The following is a 21157-nucleotide window of genomic DNA, read 5'->3' on the forward strand; positions in this document are numbered from 1 at the left end:
TTTACCTGTCTGTCTTACATTATATTACATTTCACCGTACACGTAAAGGCAACAGATAGAAAAGGGGTGAGAAGAAAAAGCACATTTGACGCACTTGTGGAACCGCCGCTGCATTTCAAGCGGTAGGTGGCGCTGTGACATCAGCCGGCGAACGTCATTAATAAAATGCAGAAGAAGAAGATAGTTGCGGGAAAACCGAAGCGGATGGTTCCTGTGTTGGAGACACCCCAGACTCAACGGTAAAACAAGGTAAAATGTTTGAACAATGTTTTATTCCTCACAATCAGCCGAGTGGCATTTCAAAAACTATGATCTTCTAGTCACACTTTGCTCTGTCGTCGTATTTCGCGCCCGGTCAGCGTTGCCTTCTAGTTGTGTAACCTCCCAAAACAATTGAGAGCAACATAACAGTCCACTGTTTTTAACTTGACCAATGCCACTTTAAGATACTGACACAGTATATGGAATATTTGTTTAACAACGTTACTGTATACTGTATCCTGCCTAGTCCGAGTATTGTGCTTCATCATCTGTTTGTCGTTTGTAACGTTGTGTTGCTTCTTTAACAGTCACTCGCGTTATAAGCATAGCTCGCGTTTTCAAAGGTAACCAAAGATACTTGTAAGACCCCCGCCAGACTTTTGCAATATTATATGAAATTTTACAAAGAATGCGTTTTACAGGAATTAAACTCATTTCAGTTGCAAAAATATGAGCCAAATTACACATGGAATAACGCTACGAGCAAGTGGGATCGTAGTGTTGTTATGTACTTTAAATACTGTAGTTGCCTTATTTACTTCCTTGTTAGATAACACACTATAGCTGGCTACATGAATAACAATGCAACTAGTATGTGTACAGTATATGATACAAGACCAAAGTACACACACAGTTATTCAACTGTCTTCACTTTCCTGGAGCAGGGCCAGTTTGTCATAGTCACAGACAAAGTTTGAGTGACAAAGTTTTACAATAGAACATTTCAAAGCAAATGTGTGGGCGTCCAGTAAGTAATTATATAACCAATGTCAAAATGAAAATATATTAATTGATGGATAAATATCATTGTTTATGTCACCATCTCACATTAGAGTGTAGTGCATATTAATAAGTTGTAATTTTCAGGGTATTTTATTTCTATTTTTGGGTATTTGGGAGAAATCTTTCAGAGTTAAATAAATTGGTTGTTCTGTTAATTTGGACGTTGATATATTGCATCACGATTAATAACACAGATATACTGTATTGCTCAGCACCATCAGATAAAGTAATCATTGAAAAAAAATTGTAATTTCAAGAAGGATGGCTTACAGATGCAACTATACTAGTAACATGCTCATTGTTTAGTTTTGTCCAGTAACTTTGTGAGCAGCGTGTTGTTTACTGTGCCTGTGTGTGTGTGTGTGCTCTGATCTTTCAACTGTAGCTTTTAAAAAATCAGTATGAAAACCCCAAAGGCCTCAGATGTCAAAAAGGAGATATCAGTCCTTTGGGAGACTCTGCAATGTCCCATATGGTGAGTGTCATCGAGAGCAAGAAATTTTGTTAAAATAAAAAATGTGCTTCATCTATAGTATTTTTTAAATATTACTTCAGGGTTCTGATCTTACCTCCTACTTTCTTTCACCTGTAGCTTGGATTTATTGACAGCACCGGTATCTACCAAGTGTGACCATCAGTTTTGCAAGTAAAGAACATCTCATATGTCCTCTTAACTCAAATAATTGATCCTTATTTGTTTTGCATTTATTTATTTTTCACATACATTCATGAATAATACATTTCCTTTTTTTTGTTCCCTTAGATTTTGTTTAATGAAACTTTTGGACAACTCTAAACAAAACAGGGCCAACTGTCCAGTGTGTAAAACCAAGATAACCAAAAGGTTGGACAAAATCAATAAGATGTCACTCAAACATGTACTTGAGTCATTAAAAGCTCATAGTTATTAATACCTACATCATGATATTATAATCTATAATATATGTGTATGCTTGACTTATACAGGAGCTTGCAGGAGAGCCCTGGGTTTCAGAGACTTGTCGCGGGATTGCAGGACATGATACAAGCTTATGAACATGACACCTGCACAAATTGTAAGATCACGTCACAGACTAAAAAATATGAACCTATTAAATTGACTTGCATTACAACACCTAATAAGATTCCTCACATTTTCGTCACATTTTCAGACTTCACTGGAATTTCACTGCAAGAAAAACAATCGGGGTAAGAAGTTACATTCATTAAGACTTAAACTGTCCTTTTATGTAACGTCAATGTGATTGTGTATTTTCTTTTACCCAGCGTCACAGATGCTGAAGCTACCAAACATCCTCATAATGTGTCATCTGGAGACGCACCAGTCAATGACCTTGACAACGTGGAAATTGCAGAGCATGATGATCTTCCTCGGTCCTACTCTTCAACTATAGCAGGTTAAATCTTGAGAACTTTTGTAACTGTTGGTCTAATGACCTCAAATCAATTACACCCTTAGCTTTGGTTACTTAATGTTTTCACCAGTATAAAATAAATGGGAAATTTTAGTGTTCTTGTCTGTCTTGGGGGGAAAACGCTAACCTCCATCAGGTTGTAGATAAATCAAAATAAATCTTGTGATGTTATTGTTTTTCCTACTTTTAGATAAATGGCAGTCATACATTATTTAGATAGTGGTACATGATTTGTTATTGTATGTGTCACCCCTTTGTTATTGTGTCCTGCTCAAATTTGTAAACAATAATGACAAAACCTCCCTCCTGACTTCAACCTCCCAAGGCTTTCATTTTGCGTAAATGTATGTATATTACAGCCAATGTTTTATCCGTGATTTTTTAAGTAGATGAAACAGGTGCAAGTGATGGTGACTTATTATTCTTCTCATTGTATTGTCTTCCAAAATGTTCATTATTTATCATTTCCTCATTGAACGTTTTAGCCCAGAATGGATTTGCAAGACTCATGGGACTTGACGACTCAACTCCTTTGACGACAGAAAACGAAGGCCTGGACAGCGGCCTTGGGGACGCCTCACCGACTTCTAACAAGAAAATCCATAGCTCTTCAGATAATTTGCTACCAATAGAAACAGAATTGTTAGAAGCTGTGGAAGAGGCATCAACGCACAAAACTAGAGGCAAAATTAAATCTGGTAAATTGGAGAATGCTGCCCTTCATACGCTTGAGATTCCAGACAAGACTGATCAGCAACCTGTGAGAAAGTCCTCACGTACGAAGCTGAAAAACGATTTGGATTCTGACAAGATTCTTAGGCGGAAGCAGAAGAAAAGTCTAGAGAAAGTTGCTGAGTGGCTCATGAAAGTACCAACTGAAGGAAGTCTGGAGTTAGAAAAACCAGACGAAAACGTTGATGACTCCGACAGCTGTTCCTCCACTGCAACATTAGACATTAAGCAACAAATAAGCGATATGAATCCTAAGAGGGAGGATCGGGCCAAAGCCCTGGAAGAGCATGTGTTCGGAGCCGTCTACAAACGACAGAGGAGTGGAAAGAGGAACATCCCTTGTCCACCTAATGTTTCCGTTGAACCAACAACAACTATAAAACAGAAAACAGACTCTGAAGATAAAATTCACAGTGACTTGGAGGAAGAGCAGCCATTAACAAATGAAGTAAATGACACCAGCAGTGACATTTCGAAAGAAGCAGAACACATGGAAATCATGGAGGAAAATGAAATTGATGAATATGGGGAAGAGTGGAACAACTTTTCAGAGAGTGACAAAAGTAAAGGCAAAGTTGAAGTTCCCCATCCTTTGTCTGATTTTGAACAACAGCGACCAGAAGGAAAGTTAAAGAAAAGTATGCGTATCGCCCTGCAGCGGGTTGACAGTGATTTGCAGGAACAATTTAAGTCAAAGTCAGAAATAACTGAGCAAAAGAAAACTGACAGGAGGAAAGGTAAAAACACAAGTTCAGAAAAAGGCAAACCTGGTAGATCGTCGAAGCCCCTTGTTCTGGTTGGAGTTCAAAATGGAGGAACCAGTCCAAAGACTGGACTGAGATCAGAAGAAGTTCAGGTACAAATTGAGAACTATCCCAGCAGCGAAGACCAAACCACCCCAAACATGAGGAGCACCAGGAGAAGCAGAAGGCTTCAGCTCTTTGCTGAGGAAGTCCAGGAAGGTCACAAAAAAGCAAACTTGAAAGCCAGAGTCGCTGAAAAGGACAGCAGTGTCGTGCAGCGATCGGAGGAGGTTATAGGAGGAACACTGGATACAACTCAAACACCTAAAAATGGAAATATGACACAGTTGGCCAAAAGAAATGGATGTATTTATGATGAAGATTTAGGAGGCATTGAAAACATGGAGTCCGGTGAGAGAACTCACCGAAAACAAGAGTCCTTTGCTGAAGTGCCAAATGCTGAATCTCTGTCCGAAGCCAGTGCTGCTTGTTATGTCCCTGTGGTCCCAAGTTCTGCAAGTCCAACTGAAGCGGCTGTGGTAGATCTGGCACTTGAAAGTGACAATCTGACTGATGAATTCTCAAAAAATATTGAGTTGGAAACTTCAGCTTGCAAATCTAAATTTGCAATAACAGAAAATGAGGAAGACGTTGTCAACGACAGCGAGCTGGACACAGAGCAACTGCTGAGGAGCTTCAAAGCCACTAAGAGGAAATCTTTCCACCTCGGTGGTCCACACGTGAAAAGAAGCCGAAGCTCGGACCAAGGAAACACGCAGGGTGCTGAAGCGGAGGAAAAAAGCCCCTCCCAGGAAACATTAGGTGACAATGAGAACTCATTGTGTAGCGATTTGATCACTCAGTCTATCTCACCGGTCCTGACAAGAAAAACGGTTGATGAAGTGGTGGCCGAAGGCTTGACGTCTGTCACCAGATGCTCAGATGGCGTCGGTGGTGCTGGTGATGCTGGTGATTGTTTCTCCAGGAATAGTCTTAGCAGTGTCCTCACTCCTAATCAAGTGTCCAAACGTGAAATGGAAAGTCCTCATCTCTCTGTCGTCCCTCAACTAGTAAATTCTGGTCTCTGCTTCACTGCTGCTGAAAACGAGGAACTGCATGAAGCCTCGAAGTGCTCTCACATCTCAAACTGTCAGCTTGATTGTTCAACAAGGGATGCCGGGGAACGGAAGGAGATAAGAGACAGCACTTCTGCTGGAAAGCAGTCAGACCACACGGCCGAACATGTCTTAGTCGCAGAGGCTTCATTAACTCCCGACGGCCTGGTCACACCAGTCGTCCAAATGGTCCATGAAACAAACTGGAACGACAAAGGAGGCGCCGAGGTCAACGGCCATTCCTCCATCACGAGCAACCCAAGGAAGAAGAGGAGGACTCAGAGACTGGAGTCCTCGTCCTCGTCCGATGGCGGCGGATCCAGAGAGGAATTACCAACTCTGGCGCAAATTTTTGGAACGTCAGCTCTTCCGGCTGCTGGGACCAAGGGTCGAGGAGACTCCAATGAAGCTAATGGATGTGAGGCTGCATGTGTTACAGCTGATGCAGCAGACCAGGTCAGCCGCCCACCTGCGTGCCCCAGCCCCGACTGTGTGACATCCAGCCAAGCTTCAGTGGACTTGTTTGGCACGCCAGATGAATGTAAGTAGATTCCCTGTAACTGAAATTGTATATCTCCTAAGGCTTCATTTTTAGGTTTGATCCTTGGAAGATGCTGGGCAATACAATAAATCTTCTCTTTATTTTAATAGTCTGCAAAATATGTGCTTGTTCTGTTGATTCTCTCCCTGAGAGTCTGTGTATTTCAAAGTAATTGGATTGTTTCTCTTCTGCAGGCATTGCCCCAGTAAATGACAACACCGTTTCCATGGAATCATCACAATTTTCAAGTGAGGTCCTTGTCACACAGGTAAATCTCATTATGCTCTCAGGTACTTTCTTGGGTTGCAAGTAAAGCGGCACAAACACATCCTCTGTTGAGGTTGAAACGACTGCTGACCCTTGTCAAAGTCAGATATTCCATTTATTTTAACAACATTCTGAGTCTTATCTATTCAATTGCCTCCAGTGATGCACTGTCACGCTACGTCCCATAGAGGGCAGCCAACGCACTTTTCTAAGCTAAAACAAACTGTCAGCTCTAGGATGACAGACTACCCCGCTCAGTAAAATATGGCCCCCTCAGCAGCTTTCTAAATTGCATTTCATTTACGTTGGAGGAAATGCAGCGACGGAGATGATTCTTGTTTTCTACCTCATCCATCTTCCAGCGCTCTCACTTTTTATCCGTCGCCCGTATTTGACTGGGAGTTCAAGTTTCACGCCCCAGGGTTTAGAAAGGTCCCAGGATTAAAGACATCGGAGAATGTAGAGCGTCGGTGTTGTTGTGCTGCCTTGTCTGTTTACATAATCAATTCACTGGCTCTGTAAACTCGAAGAATTAGACTCTGTTAGTCCAAAACAGCTGAGGTCACTTCTCTCTCTGGCTTTCTGATCTCCCTCTTATATCTCAAATATTATGCTTTTATTGATATTATATTATATTACCTTCTCTCTTATTCTGCCATGTTCTCCTCAATTCGTGCCAAATGACTAAATGAGCCCCATTCCCTACCAATTAAGTGGCAGTATGTGTCCTTTTAATCTTTGGATGCAAATGTTGCATTGCGGTATTTCATCTCTGCTTACTCCCAGTTTTTTTAATTTTTTATTATTTAAGTGCATGACTCATTTGTAATCGTGAGGGACTTTATTCTGTTTTCTCCTCGTTTAAGCAAAAGATACAGATGCAGAAGGAGCTGGTGAGGCTGGAGAAGTTGATGGCTCTGGTGTCAGAGGTGCTTCAGGAGAAGGAGCACAGTCCTGCGAAGGAAACGCAGCAGAGCAGCAAAACCACAGGTAAACGGATAACAAATGTAGGATTTTCTTTTGGATTTTCTTCTGAAATGATTAATTGATCGATTAGCGGATGATTACTAGAGTGTATTTATCAAAGCAAAATGCCCAAAATTCAGTGGTTCCAGCCTCTTTAATGTGAATAATTGACTATTTTATCAGTTTTCTGTTTTATCAAACAAAACATTTTGTTTAGAAACAACTTTCATTCTGGGAAGTTGTGATGGGCATTCATGTAATATTTACTGACAATTACATTTTTTTTCCCACATGAATTGAGAAATAAGTTAATAATGGAAACGATCATGAGTTGCTGGCCAGTTTTTTGAATGCTGCAATACTTTAGTGCTTTCTAATATGAATTTTTGTTGTGTTCAAATTAAACATTACATGCAGATAAAAGCAAATATTCTTAATCTCTACCTCGATTCAACAGTATCTATTTTGATTTTAGCTTTAGATGCCGATTAGCTTTGTGCTAAGTATTTAAAGCTGATCTAAACATTATGTGTATTTTGTGTCTCCAGGCCCAGACACTCACAGACCCCCCCTGTGTTACCAGGATGCATGCCAAGATTCAGACCAGTAAGTTATGTATTATTAAACTCTCCTAATGAAAACAACAGGCATCTTGTAAAACCACAATCAAACCACAAATGAAAGCAGCTCTGGCTCCTGTCTAACACAAAAACATGAAAACTCGCCTCTCGACACGAAGCGGTATGCAGGAAATGACGAGAGAGGCTGATGATATCACAGCTCGATGACTCTCAGAAATTTGACAGTTAGGGACCGGTTCTACCTGAGGACCTTTCGTTCCTACAGAGAGGACATTCTTGAGGTTTGCAGGTCTCTGTAGTCATCTGTTTGACAATATCATAAGTGAATATGATAGGGAGATTCGTAAACTTGTAACTTTTCATCTTTCTGGTGCTGTCGGGGGCATCTGATTTTGTATGTGGAAGTTTTAAGCGTCAGGTAACTTTAAAGTTAAACGTTTTTGGGGGGGGAAATTAGAAAATTGTTCCCACACTTATAAATACTCATACCTCCTCCTAGCCTGGCTCTGATTCTGCTCCCAATCAAGAAATTGTCACGTAAACCTCAGCAAAATGACAAATTTGGTTTGGTTTTTGGTTTGGTTTTTGTATGGATTCCACAAATGTGTAAATTCGGGAGTTTTAAATGTCCTGATGGCTGCGATTTGTTACCGCTGCTCAGAGCCAGGCTGGCTGCTTTCCTTTGTTTTCCGTCTTTGTGCTCAGCTAGCCGGCTGCTGACTATACCTTCATACTTATTGGACATTATTTAGAGTGGTATTTATCTTCTCATTAAACTTTGCCAGAAAGTGAATAATCATAAAACTATTCCTCACAGATAGAGGCAAACAGAGGCAGTTTTATCACTAAATACATTTTTAAAAGAATAGACGCAAGTGGACCAATGACTAATTCAAGACTTATCAGTCAAGTAGAAATAAGCACCAGTTTTTCCCAGTAGGCGAGTAAACCAATCAGCAGGTCCGACATTGGCCTACAATCGAGACAAACTTCAATAACAAATTTAATTACTTAATATATCTGCCTCAGTGCGTCACATTTGTCTCCTCAGAGGGTCGTATGCAGTGTTAATACATTTTAAATGGAGCCATAATTCAATACAGCCATATTAAGGAGAATAATACGTGGAGCAAGTGGCATGTAATTGGTCTCTTTCAGTCTGTTACTGATGGAGAAAGTTAGAGTGTGTGTGTGTTGGCGCGCACGTGTATGTGTGTGTTGCTAGTCTTGTTTTCATAGGGTGATGCATCTCAAGAGGACAGGCGCATAATCTCACTAATGAACCCAGAATCTGCTTATGCTGTGGAGAATAAAAAAAGTCATTACTGACTGCATCTTATGTGTCATTTAGAGCACTTAGAGGGAAACTTGCGTTGCCACAGTAATTTATCTCTCCCGCTTGACTAAACCCCCCCTTCCCCAGCCTCTTGCCTCGCAGGGTTCTAAGTGCCGTCCTACAGGCGACAGAGAGGGAGAGACGGAGAGAGACGACAGATGAGTTCTCTGAGAATCTTAGCTGTGCATGTTTCTAAATGAAAAAGCACATATTCCATGAACAAGAATAGTTGGCAAGTTTTCAATGAGCTGTTATCACTTTGGTCCAGGCAATTTAAATGTAGGCACCGAGTCTTTGACGGACAAAATAAATCCAAAAGTCTTTCAAAAACTTAGGAGAAAAAAAAGGCCTGTAATCAACTCATGACAAAGGACACGAGTGACTGGATATTGAGTGTCTGTCCACACGAAGCTCCGATCCACCATTTACATTTTCCGACCTAAAACTCCATCTCCCATATTTCTGTCTTCACACCGAATTTTATGCATCATATTTTTTCCATGTTCTATTTTATGTGTAGCTTGTTTAATTTTTGCTGAGTTTTTTAAAGACTTGTTTGTTTGTTGTACTGCCATTGTAGAGCACTTTGCGATGTGCATTTTTAAAAGTGCTCTATAAATAGATGATTTATGATGACAATTATTACAACATTGCACTCAGTGCACAAGTATTTTGGTCACAAATTTTTTTTCATTGTTTTGGCTCCAATCCGGCAAATTGATTTGAAGTGGAACAAAGAAATCACAAAGAATTCTAATTGCTGTTATTCAGATGTAAGGGTACACAATCACCTCATTTTACGATAATGACCATAAACATTTAGACAAGTCACCCCTGGATGTTTTCTTTTTCTTTTCCTTTTTAGTGGCCAAACAATGAAATGTCCTTGCTTGGTCAATATGACCCCAACTGATCATGTGTTTCTACTGCTGAAGACCAAACTGAGGGCAGAAAACCCCAGGGAAGATACTCTGCTCATATCTGTGGCTCAGAGACTTTAGGTAGTCAAAGGATTTGCAACCAAATATTATATTAGAGAATTCGACTGATGTTTATGCCTGACTGCATAAATCAGCACTTGGACTGAAACTGCGAGACTGTTTTGAAAAAGGCTGCAATGCTCATCTGATCTGGAGGCAAACGTCCTCAAATTAAGTAGGCACTTGGATCATACTGTATAGTCCATCCATCTATTATCTATACCACTTATCCGTTAAGGGTCGCGGGGAGGTTGCTGGAGCCAATCCCAGCTGACATTGGACGAGAGGCAGGTTACACCAATGCCCATCACAGGGCCTCCGACTGTATTGTGATAGTTTTATTTCATGTTTAGTGTGCTGGAGCCAACACGACAGTTTTTATAGTTCAGATTTCCTTCAGCTCCATCATGAATAGCACACTGAGGTTCAAATGCAGTTGTCAGATTAAGATCAGAGCAGTGATCCAAATACACAAATGATCTGAAAAAAATCCTGATTTTTATAGCGAGTATCAGTCAATACATTCTGTATATTGATCTTGAGTGTCAATGTGGCAGATCCTCGCAATTTATATCGGAAACAAACTGTTGAAGCCACAACGCCATGCTGGCTCTTTTGCGTCATTGTTCAATAAAGGTTAATAGAAATGTCACTTTTACAGGAGAGGTGTTCCAGATGCAGAGTGTGAGCACAGCACGGGAGTGTGTGACGGCAAAGGGGTCGCCGAGTCCAGCGTGTCGGAGCATGGCGCTATTCCAGAGAAGAGTATGTGTAACCGTGTTTGTCTGCGGTCGCCCTAAATGCATTTCTAACAGTCAGTAGCACATTAGCAGAAAGAGTCTTTTTTTGCAATGAGTTGATGATCCCACACTTTACTTATTATGTTTCTCCAAATCTGCACAGGGAGATGTGTATGGAAAACATCACTCTTGGGGATAGCAACTTTTTATGCTTTACAAAATGTTTACCGTGAGCCAGAAAGGTTTGACTGAGTTTAGGGGTTTTGTCTGGCGCATGGTTTTCTTCCTCTTTGGTTTCTGAGGTTTAACAGACATTTTTTTTTATTTTAGTGTTTCTTTTTCTTTGTCTCTTCAGAAGCGCAGCAATCCACAAACACAGCACTGGGCGCAAAAGGCACTGAAGCCTTCAAGACACCGGATATAAGTTCAGCAGCCAAGACGCTAAAGAACTGTAGTTCACTGTCAGATGGGCAAGAAGACAAAGAAAACAATACACCTCCAAGAGATAGACGTGAAGATAAGATGCTGCTAGCGTCCTCTGGATTAGGGCCCAATGAACAGGTATCAGGCTAATGAATGAATATCTTTATTGAGCACTTTCCATAGTAGGATACATTCACTGATCAGATGTTGTTATTGTTGTCGTCGTCGACAGATAATGGTGAAAAAGTTTGCCAAGCGAGTCGGTGCCCGTGTGGTTTCCCAGGTCACACCAGAGGTGACTCATATCATCATGCGCACTGGTAAGTAGATGCAGGCAGTGTGAGTGTGTAACAGCACTGTTCATCTGATCCATTTTAAGACGGCGGCTGTTAAATGTCTTGAATTGATCCATTAGACCTTAACTGAGGGATCAAAATTGCCAGTTAAGCTATTAAATCTGCTCTTAAACCCTTAAACAGTTTTTAAATATTTCCTCAAGCAATAACATTTTTTATTTCCACAAGTACATTTTCTTCCAACATGTAGTTACAGCTTGTTTTGTGCGTCTGTTAAAACGCCCATTAGAGATAAGCTCTTTTTCTCCCTCACCCACACACACACACTCTCCTCCGTTCATCCACTTGTTGCTAATTACCCTCTCTGATAGATTATTTTTAATTTTCAAAGCTCCAAAGCAGCATATTAACTGTCACTGTTGAAGAAGCCCCTTTTTTTTTTTTTTTAATGGGAGCCTGTTTCCCAGGCAACTCAAAAAAGGCAGCGTGTGGCCACTGGAGCTTTGTGGTGAAAAGTTGAAAAGGAGCAGGACGTGTTCCATTTTAACCTTTAGCAGAAAGTAATTCAAAATCAGTGAAACTAATGTTATGTGCGAGGCATTGATACTTTGCTCTTTACTGTCGACTGGAGTACAAATGAAAGGACAATGACGGCATTTCTTGAAGGAAAATTAACCCTTGATCCCAATGATCATCTATGATTTGTGTCTATGAAGCTTTACACTTCTTTAGCTCCAAAACTGTTTGGTACAGTTTATTTATTTGGGGTGTTGATATGTTTTTTAAACAAGCTTTTGAGGAACACTTTTTGGCTATGTCCCCAAAATAAGAATTATAGAAAAAAGTAAAAATCCTTTTGTGTGAAAGACGAACATCAATAGTGCAGTGTAACGGCACGCGCTTTTTTTCTTCTTTCTAATGTTACAAATGCTTTTTGCTTGCCTATCAGACTTTATGTAACTCATCCAACTCTCTAAAGTAATGATTTTTCATCATCATCATTTATATGCTGAATATGTGGTCAGCTAATTTGAAAAATGTTTCTACCGAAAGATGTTTTTGGAAATGCAAGGACATATCTGTCGAACAAAATCAAGGTGTGTTTGTGTGTGTGAGAGAATGTTCACACACTGTTGCGCATCTTGTCGCACATCTCTGATCTCTTTTCTCCGCCAGATGAACAGCTGGTATGTGAGCGCACGCTCAAGTACTTCCTTGGCATCGCAGGCAGGAAGTGGGTCGTGAGTTTCCAGTGTAAGTCCTGAACAATTAGTCTAAATACAAAGCAGCACGGTGATGGAGCGATAGGCTGGAATAAAAGGAGCGATACATAATACAGTGTAAGCTGTTAAGTTTTTGTTCTTACTTCCTCTCCGCAGGGATTTCAGAGTGCTTCAAACTAAAGAAAGTCCTCAATGAGGTATGCTCGCCCGCATGCTCCTTGAATTTGCATGCCGGTGACTTCCTGTTAAATCTCTGATGTTGAATTAATGCTTCATGATGATTCTCTCCACGAGGTTAGCTATGATACCTCATAAATTATTTGTCATCCATTAGCTTTAGCAATCCCTGCATCTGATTCTTTGCTATGGAGGCATATGCTCAGTTTAGTGTCGCTGGAAATTTTGAACAATTTCCCCAAACTTCGAAGCATTTTTATTCATCATATAAAAATAGACTCATATGGACTCCCAAGATTAACACTGCCAAACTTCAGAATGATCAGTGCTATTGTTGGAACATATTTACATAATATAAAATAAATGAATATTAATATTAATTCCTTAGGTCAGATGAGAGTTAATCGTTTCTCCACTTATTTCAAAAGGTATTAGTAAGAGAAAATGAATTTGAACATTGCAATTCAAACAGTTTTCAGACTTGAACTCAGGACATTTTCCGGAGCTAATGACGAACGCAGCAGGAGAGGAACATTTCCAGAACATTCTCTGGTGTCTGGGTAGACCATGCAGGTGGCAGGATGTGATGATAATTCTGCTGCGGAAAGCAGTGTTGTCTCCGGAATTCTCCGCTGTATCCTCATGTGGGCTCAAACTGACATTTTCCGTAAATACTACTGTGTCTGGAGGAGCGACATTCGCAGACATTTGCATTCTCACATTCAGCCCCTCCAGAAGAGTTCAGGAAAACGTGCAGACTTAAGTGCGTGTCTGAAAGCAGCATTTTTGCCCAACAGAGTCTCTTTGAAGTGAAAGGCGATGTGGTGAACGGACCCAACCACCAGGGCCCCTCCAGAGCTCGCACGACTGAAGACAGTAACGTAAGTCCTTCAGACTCTGAGCCAGACTGTACATTAAACAGTGTTTGTTTAACCTAATTACCTCTAAAGGTAAAAGCTAAAGTAGGGGATCTCCCAGAGGAATGGAACAGTGGCATTTTATGTCTCTTGTCTTTCACCTCCAGCTATTTTAACATGATTTAATACTAGATTAAAGTTTTACAGAAAATTGATGCTGGCACATTAGAATAAAGGGTTTGGAAGGTTGACGTGTTAAAGAAATCACAAGAAAGATTCAAACAAATTGTGTTTCCGTTTTGCATGGGTAGGCAAGTTCAGCAACAAGATTAAAAGTTGAACTTGACCCACCGAAGTCAAACTAGGGAGAAAAGCGTGTTTAAAATACAAAAAACATGCCATTGAATTGAATGTGATGACATAAAAAATGTGTAACTGTCTGTAACTTGACTAAGTAAAACAGCATGTAAACAAGGAAAGACTGTTTCCTCCTCTTGCAGCGGCCTCTTTTCTCAGACCCTGTTGTAGAAAGCGAATAGTAATTTTCCTCCTGGTGTGAGGCCAGCTGGACCGGTTCTGTTGCCACTGAAGGGGAAAATTAGAAATGGCTCCATGACACGTTGGCCGTATCGCTGCCTTTGAAGAACCACTGCTAATTGAATTAGCTAGTAATTTCAGGCTTATTTAAGTGGCTTCAACGCTACTGATGGAGCCAGACAGATTGTCCTGTCCACCGCCACTTTCTGTCAACCTGCGCTGGTCGCAATCAGACTAACACATAGTGTGTGTGTGTTTGTAGGGTTTGGATGTTATCACAGCACACACTTTAATACCTCCTGAACGACATTAGACTGTTGTCTAAATTAAAAATCTGTAACAGAAACACTTTCATTTCGCTGCGCACCTCTGCCTAATGATCACTATGGACGGACAGGGAGGAATGAGAAATTAGTATTTCTCTGTCCAGCAGCTCAGGCATGGTTTATCTTCGAAACACGACCATCTGGCCATTCGCTGTCTATATGAGACTGGGATGTAAGTTGCACGTTTCCGTTTTGTGGTTACCCTGATTCAAGAAAACAGTTTTTACATTCCCTTCCCAGACGAACTCATTAACCCCGAATGCAATAAAACTGTGTCCCTGGGGTCAGACAGTTTGTACTTGTGGCGTTTCTGAAGTGTAATGTTGCCTCAGTGAAAATATCTCTGTTTGCCTTGTTCTGTTCGACTCTTCCCAGAATTTACAGAGGCCAAAAAATTAACAAGGTCCTGAGGTTTTGTTTTACACAGTAACTTGTTATAAATTGGGGGATATGCTTAGTGAAGCATTGCAGCCCGACCAGTGTAACCCTTCAGACGGGTGAAAAGTTCAGAGAGACACTAAGCTGTAATGACTGTTCTCACTCAATGCCATTGAACATTGTCGCAAATGTTAAATTCACTGACTAACTGTTCTCTTTTGTTTGACTGTCAAATTCTTCCGCAGCGTGTTTCATCCCCTCTCTTTGTTTTCCTCTGTAGCTGCTGATGAAGGGCTACACCGTCTGCTTCCAGGGGCCTTTTACTGACATGACTACAGGTAAAACCCGTCAACAACCTGACATTTCCAACTAGGAACCTGACATTTTCTGACATTTTCCAATCTAGAAAGAAAAAAAAGGTTTGACACACTGACCAAGGGCTGAAATTTAACATGTAAATGGACCATACATGTAACCAGTGCTTCTCTGTGCTTGTATTTTTGACATGACAATGTCAGACCAGTTTGAGAGAGTGAAAAAGTATACAGTTTATGTAGCTGTTCACCATCAAACAGTTAGCCCCACCAATACTGGAGTTTTGAGGCTCATTTTATTGATATTTGAGTGTTTAATCAAGGACATTTGTTAAAAATGTGATTAGTTTCTCACACTGGTGCAGAGCAAAGTCTTATCACCATAACCTGTGGAGGCTCCAGTAGGTCACTGCGCCCGCCCGAGAAATTGGTCCAGCATGAAACTCTTTATAAACTCACAACTTGTTTAAATTATGAAAAAAATAATGTTTTCAGTTTATTCATTTAGTGGGATTACGTTCCCAAAATCTGCCGTCCGCTCGTATTGCGTTTCCATTGCATTACTGCCTGGTTCATGTAGTGAAGAGGTTGTGTAACTATTGTGAATGATACATAAGCAGTGTTCATCTCTCCATCTCCAGCAAAGATTGCTCGATAGGCTCCGACATTATAAAATCTTGAAATATCTTATATTCCAGAGTATATCCAGCTCTGATTACTCTCATTTTCCGGTAGCTCATTCTTTTTTTGTTTGTTTAATTTGTTTGTCAAAAGAATGCAGCACGCAAACTCCACAGGAATTGCAACACCTAGAGTGAATTTTCTTTCAGAGGAAAAACTGCTAAAAACCTATGGTGTAATTTAATGGTATTTTTTGCCTTCTTCCAGCTGCCGTCATGCTGTTCGCACCGTTTTGTTTTCCTCAAACAAGAATTACTTTCCTCAACCATACGTGCAGTTTTATTGATGTCTGCATCCTGCGGGCCTCTGATCGACACCCCTCTTACTTTTAAGAAACAAAATGACAACAAAAAGAGGGACGGTTAAAGTAGCCGGCCCAGGTTTTGACTGACACATAGAACAGCTTGAGACCTGTCTGTTTTTTTAACCTTTGTCATTTCAGCACCTTAGCAAAATGACAAGTGATACCCAGCGTGTGGGTGGTTTGAATACGGACTGAGGAGTTGTGAGAGACGTTTTTTGGTGTGGTGCTGTCATATTGCACAGCGGTTTCTATGGTGTCGGTTAGTTGCCTGGAGATTATATGTGAAAGGAATCGAGAAAGGAGCTTTCAGTCATGGCCATAGTGCTTCTGCAGTTCTCCTCTTCTGACACTGGTGTAAATACGCTGGTCTCCCTCGAGCGCAGTTTTTGAGCTTTGGTCAAAATCTGCTAATGATCTGAAAGTCGAGATAGAGAGGAGTGCGGCTGCCCTTCATGTAAAATATTTTTTGCTCCACCCTTCCAACATGAACGAATGGACAGATAGATCATGGGTGAAGGTCTCAGGGGGGCACGCTGTTTCCTTCTTCCTGTGCTCCCGCAGCATCCTCCTGCTGACTGCTGGATCGATGAAGCTTTGCTAATGGGCTGACATCTGCAAGTTTGCGTGAGAAGCTTAAAGACTTTCTTTTACATGGCACAAACACGAGGATGGAGTCTGTCCCCTTCAGCCTTAACAGGATTTCATCCATTATTTAATTGCTTATATTTCTGTAAACAGATTCTCTCAAGCTCGTACCATGTGTTGATTGAGTCTTCTCGCGTTGAAGCTCATAAACAAGAGAAGCTGATGATTATTATTTTTCGATGGGGGTTTGATGTGTCGGAAGATGAACACATTTTACTAAAACCAAATGTAATGTGTGGTGACGGATTAAGTGATATGTACATATTGATTTGACTGGAGACTGAAATATTGATCTATTTTCCCTCCCTCCATGGAAGTCTGAGCTTGAAATGAGTCTGCTCTGTATCCCCTCAGGCTTAAAGGAGTGAGAGTTTAAAAAAATATGTGACCACTGATTAATTTCTGATTAATTTCCAAATATGGTCCCCCCAAAACACATCAGCACTGTGTGTGTTTGTGTGTGTTTATCCTAGATGAAATGGAGTGGATGGTGGAGCTCTGTGGAGCAACTGTAGTTAAAGACCCACTTATTTTCGACAGTAAACAGGTAAGCATCAAGTCTATGCCATTAAAAAAACAAAAAGAAGTAATAAACTAAAAAAGTCACTCTGATTGCCTTCATTTTTTTCCGAAGTATCGTTTTGAAAATGCAGACGAGTGTTTTAAAATTCGATTGGTGAAATTTGACTGTTTGCATGCAATTATCAAAATAATCACCTTGCTCCTCTTTTGTTACTATTGGAGTTTTCCCCCTCACGGTTTACAAGATGTTTCAGTTTTACTGAATCCAGTTCTTGTGATTCCCATGTCCCGTGTATTATGACATGAATGGGATAAGTATTTGCTGCAGTGATTATGCAGCACTCAGTAAAGCATATGCCTCCTCTTAAAACCTAACAATTCATCGACTCACAAAGCTGCATGCATCGTAACAGTCAATCACTTTTGTCTGTGTTCTGGGTATAATTTTATCTTTAAAGACAGCACAGTGAGGCAGTGTTGTTTAGAAATGTCACATTATAAATTATGAAAATTGATTAATGCTGAAAATCACCTAGTCCAATAACCATCAGAGCTTAATCAGCAATCCCTGAACCAGTAGATTTCTGCCAAGATATTTTTTCTATTTTACTAATAGATAAATTGGAGAAAATACAATCTCCTCTCAATTTGATTGGACAAAAGTATGTACAGTATGTATGTATGAAGTATGAACGTGTGTCTACTTATTGCCAATGTTGTATTTTTTATCTTTTTATTGCACAGAAGTCACATCAGCTGGCCATTGTACAGCCTGGACCAGAGTCGTCGTCGTCGTCGTCCACATACAGCAGTGAGTCTTATCTGATAATGAAAATATCATATAGTAATAACATACTGACACAGGTGCCTACACATGGAGTTAATAAGCATAAAGATAAGACTGACAGCAGTGGGAGATGGTTTAATAATTCAGACATGGATTCCCCTGGGGGTTCGAGTCTGGCACAAGCATTCACCTATGGAGACGGGAATTTTTTATGACAGACGGAATAAACCAATAGATGTTATATAAGACTACATTTCAATGAATCTCAGTACAATATCATTTAAGAAATGAATTTTCATAATAATATTCTCAATTGTGGGCATTAGCCATAATGCGGTTGGTATAAAGAAACGAGGTTTCAGAGAAAATGAATCTGAGATGTTGACAATATGGCCAACATGGGGAAGGCTGTTTTTTTAAATAATTTAAGGAAAAAAAATTTAGGTTATTAATAAGATTTATTGATGAATTTCTGGTTGACCTAGCAAGTGTTACGTTGTCCTTTTAGGAGACAGGATTCGCAAATGCTTAGTATTTTCAAACAAGCTAGCTAGGTTAGCTAGCTCCCGCTGGTTCCAGCCCTTAAAAAGTTATTTTACTATATTCGTAGTTTTCTTACATGAAAGAAAGATTTGCCTCAACATTTGTCATGATATCCGATAACACTATGGCCATCCTCAAAATATCTCCGGGTCATATAATCATATCATAAAATCAATCAAGTCCTCTTTTTCTAAAAAGGACAACCTTTTGGGTCAAAGTCAGTAAATTTGTCAATAGATAAAAACTAAATCAATTAGTCAATCGGTAAAAAATCAATTTACTGGGTGACTGATGGAAATATTGTTTCAGATCAGATTTCCTATCCCAATGCACTGTAGTGAATAGGCGTTCCACACAAAGCTGCACGGTCTGGCTGACATTGTTCGGGCTGGCGTGCGTCTCCGTGCACCTGTTGTTCCATTAGTCCCCTGTGATTCGAGTGCGTTTGTGCCTGTGTGAGGACCAGTTGGAGAGTGACAGAACAGTGAAAATGGCAGACGCTGCCAGCCAAAATGAGACCGTTTCCCAACAAGGGCGAGAGGAGTGACTTGCTGGTAAAGCCAGTGTGAAGGAAGTTAGGCAGCAGAGAAAATGTCAGATTGGAGCGCGGGGAAATGTCAAAACAAGTTGGCCCGCAGAAGAGAGGGAGGCTGCCATGGCACCGGCAGAGCTGACAGTTTGAAACAGAGACGGAGCAAGTGGCTCCCGAGTTCCCCCTACTCCCTCGGCCTGGCATCCTAACTTGCACTGCTGCATATTTAATACCGCTTTTCCTTTTCCACGTCCTCTGGCAATCATAGCCCAGGTAATGGAGCCGCCCCTCCACCCTCCTCTTCTCTATCCCCCTTTATCCTCTCCTTCTGCACCATTGATTGAAATCACAGACGCCTCTCACTCTTTCTCTTTCACAATGTGTGTTTTACAACAGTTCTGAACTTCTTAGTTCAGGTTATTGCCTTAGAGGAGTTTGCTGCTTATTTGAATTAGGCACAACTTAAGGGGGTGTTCACTTCTTTTCTTTAACCTTTTGCCCGTCTTGTTATGCCAGGTATCTTTTAATTATGCTGTCAGAGATCTTTCATGATCTGAAATGGTAATCTTATAACTGTCTCTTAGGTTACAGTTACATAAACCTTCAAGAAAATGCTGAACAATTAATTAATTCTGTGAACAAGTGTCGCTGCATAGACGGAGCCTGAAAGAGTGCTGTAAAAGTTTTGAAATTATTTTTTCAGGGTTTTTATGCCTTAATGAGGCAGCATAATGGGTGAGAGTATTCTGTATTTTTGTAGGTTATTTGACTCATCCTTTAGCTGTAAAAGATGGAGATTGTTCATTGACAAGACATGCTGTGATTATCAAATGTGAACTAAAGTATAAAAAGCTAATGTAAACACTTTTAAGCCCACAAAGACTATTTGTTGCAACCTCATAAATGTTTTTTTTCTTCAAATGTTTTTTTATTACGATTCTTTCATCTTCAGACATACTAAATACACTGTCCACCCTGCAGGTCTCTCCAGACGTGCCACTGTTGTGACACGCGGTTGGCTCTTGGATACCGTTGCCACCTACACCCTCCAAAACTTCAACAACTACTCACCGTGACCCGTGTTTTCCTGTAATCTCATCTCTACTTCATATATTCTGTTTCTTTTTTTATGTCAGATATTATAAATAAATGATGCATATTAAGAGAAAGTTCTTGAATTTAGTCTTTTTTTGTTTTTGTTATAATACCACAGCTGCACACACATGCGTTGATCACTGCTGTAAAAAAACAACTTTGATTTTCTATAAAATAATAAACTCTCAAATGACAGAAAATTGACCAAAAAAAAACGGGCAGAAAATTAAGAATAAAAGTAAACATTGTAAAGATCTAAATCCCACCCACATGAGACGGTGAGATAACTCAGTGGTGGACATAATTATGATCACTTTGATTTTCGGAGTTAAAGCATGTTTCTTTGGAAACCTGCCTTTACGTCAAGCTAATTAAATGCTAACCCTAAAGGTCAGTACACTCTGTCATCATCTATATCATCTGCGGGCGGTTGCAGAGAGAACCATTTACAGTATTCACTACCTGATGTCTCCTGTCAGCTGTAATGTAATTCAATAAGCTCTTGTCGTCCCTTTTCTTCTGTGTTCCAACTGATGTTCTGCGGTTCTGCAACTGTTGTCTGCAAATCCCTCGCGCAACGCCGGGTTCCAGGCATGGCAGGAAGCCTGTAGCTTTACTGAACACGGCCTGTATGCTGTAACATATTTCATGAATTATTTGCACAGCCAGTGCGTGGGAATGAAATGATAGTGAAGAGATTTACAGGAATGGGCCGTATGAGGGCACCAAAATGAGCCCTCTTGTGTGTACAAGCTTTTATGTAATCTCAAGAAGACAAAGGTGTGCGTCAGATTAGGCCTCACGTAAAATATTGTTGTAAAAAGTCTTGCATCATATTGGTATGGTTGTGTGGTTTGTAGGTAAAATTGGTCGAACAGATTGAAATCCTCCTAAAATGTGATGGTGCTGTAATTAGGGCTTAAAATGGCGATACCCTAATTGGTTAATCAAAATCTCCAAAAGTCCCAAATTATATAATGTGATTTGTTTATTTTCTCCTATCAATAGCCTAAATCTCAAAGACAAGTTAACTGTCACATACAAAAAAATTCACTAA

At 40.3% G+C, this 21157-nt stretch overlaps 1 protein-coding gene across 2 annotated transcripts; it reads left to right on the top strand.

Annotated features, from left to right (window-relative positions):
- On the top strand, positions 1-20174 carry LOC118287266 (breast cancer type 1 susceptibility protein homolog). Of its 2 annotated transcripts, XM_035612279.2 has the most exons (21): positions 9-249; positions 1430-1519; positions 1637-1690; positions 1808-1888; positions 2011-2099; positions 2196-2232; positions 2311-2441; positions 2945-5590; positions 5785-5858; positions 6724-6847; positions 7372-7429; positions 10382-10485; positions 10816-11021; positions 11116-11203; positions 12356-12433; positions 12559-12599; positions 13377-13460; positions 14958-15015; positions 17095-17168; positions 17888-17954; positions 19987-20174. In XM_035612279.2, exons 2-21 carry the CDS (start codon positions 1446-1448, stop codon positions 20079-20081), a joined length of 4263 nt encoding a protein of 1420 aa, XP_035468172.2. In that variant the 5' UTR covers positions 9-249; positions 1430-1445; the 3' UTR covers positions 20082-20174. The 2 variants fall into 2 exon arrangements, 1 of the variants encoding a protein (XP_035468172.2); XR_007029813.1 differs by lacking the exons at positions 12559-12599; positions 17095-17168; positions 17888-17954; positions 19987-20174 and having other exon boundaries at positions 1-249; positions 12356-12519; positions 14958-15005.
- Positions 20175-21157: the final 983 nt, after the last annotated feature.

Source organism: Scophthalmus maximus, chromosome 16 (genome assembly GCF_022379125.1).
Source record: "Scophthalmus maximus strain ysfricsl-2021 chromosome 16, ASM2237912v1, whole genome shotgun sequence".
In the NCBI taxonomy this organism is placed as follows: Eukaryota; Metazoa; Chordata; class Actinopteri; order Pleuronectiformes; family Scophthalmidae; genus Scophthalmus; species Scophthalmus maximus.

Bases quoted from the DNA above. Each gene is read 5' to 3' on its own strand.
- LOC118287266 (XM_035612279.2), top strand. From the start codon at position 1,446: ATGAAAACCCCAAAGGCCTCAGATGTCAAAAAGGAGATATCAGTCCTT. The intron at 12,600-13,376 runs GTATGCTCGCCC...TTTGCCCAACAG, and splicing joins TAAAGAAAGTCCTCAATGAG to AGTCTCTTTGAAGTGAAAGG. The intron at 15,016-17,094 runs GTAAAACCCGTC...TGTTTATCCTAG, and splicing joins TTTTACTGACATGACTACAG to ATGAAATGGAGTGGATGGTG.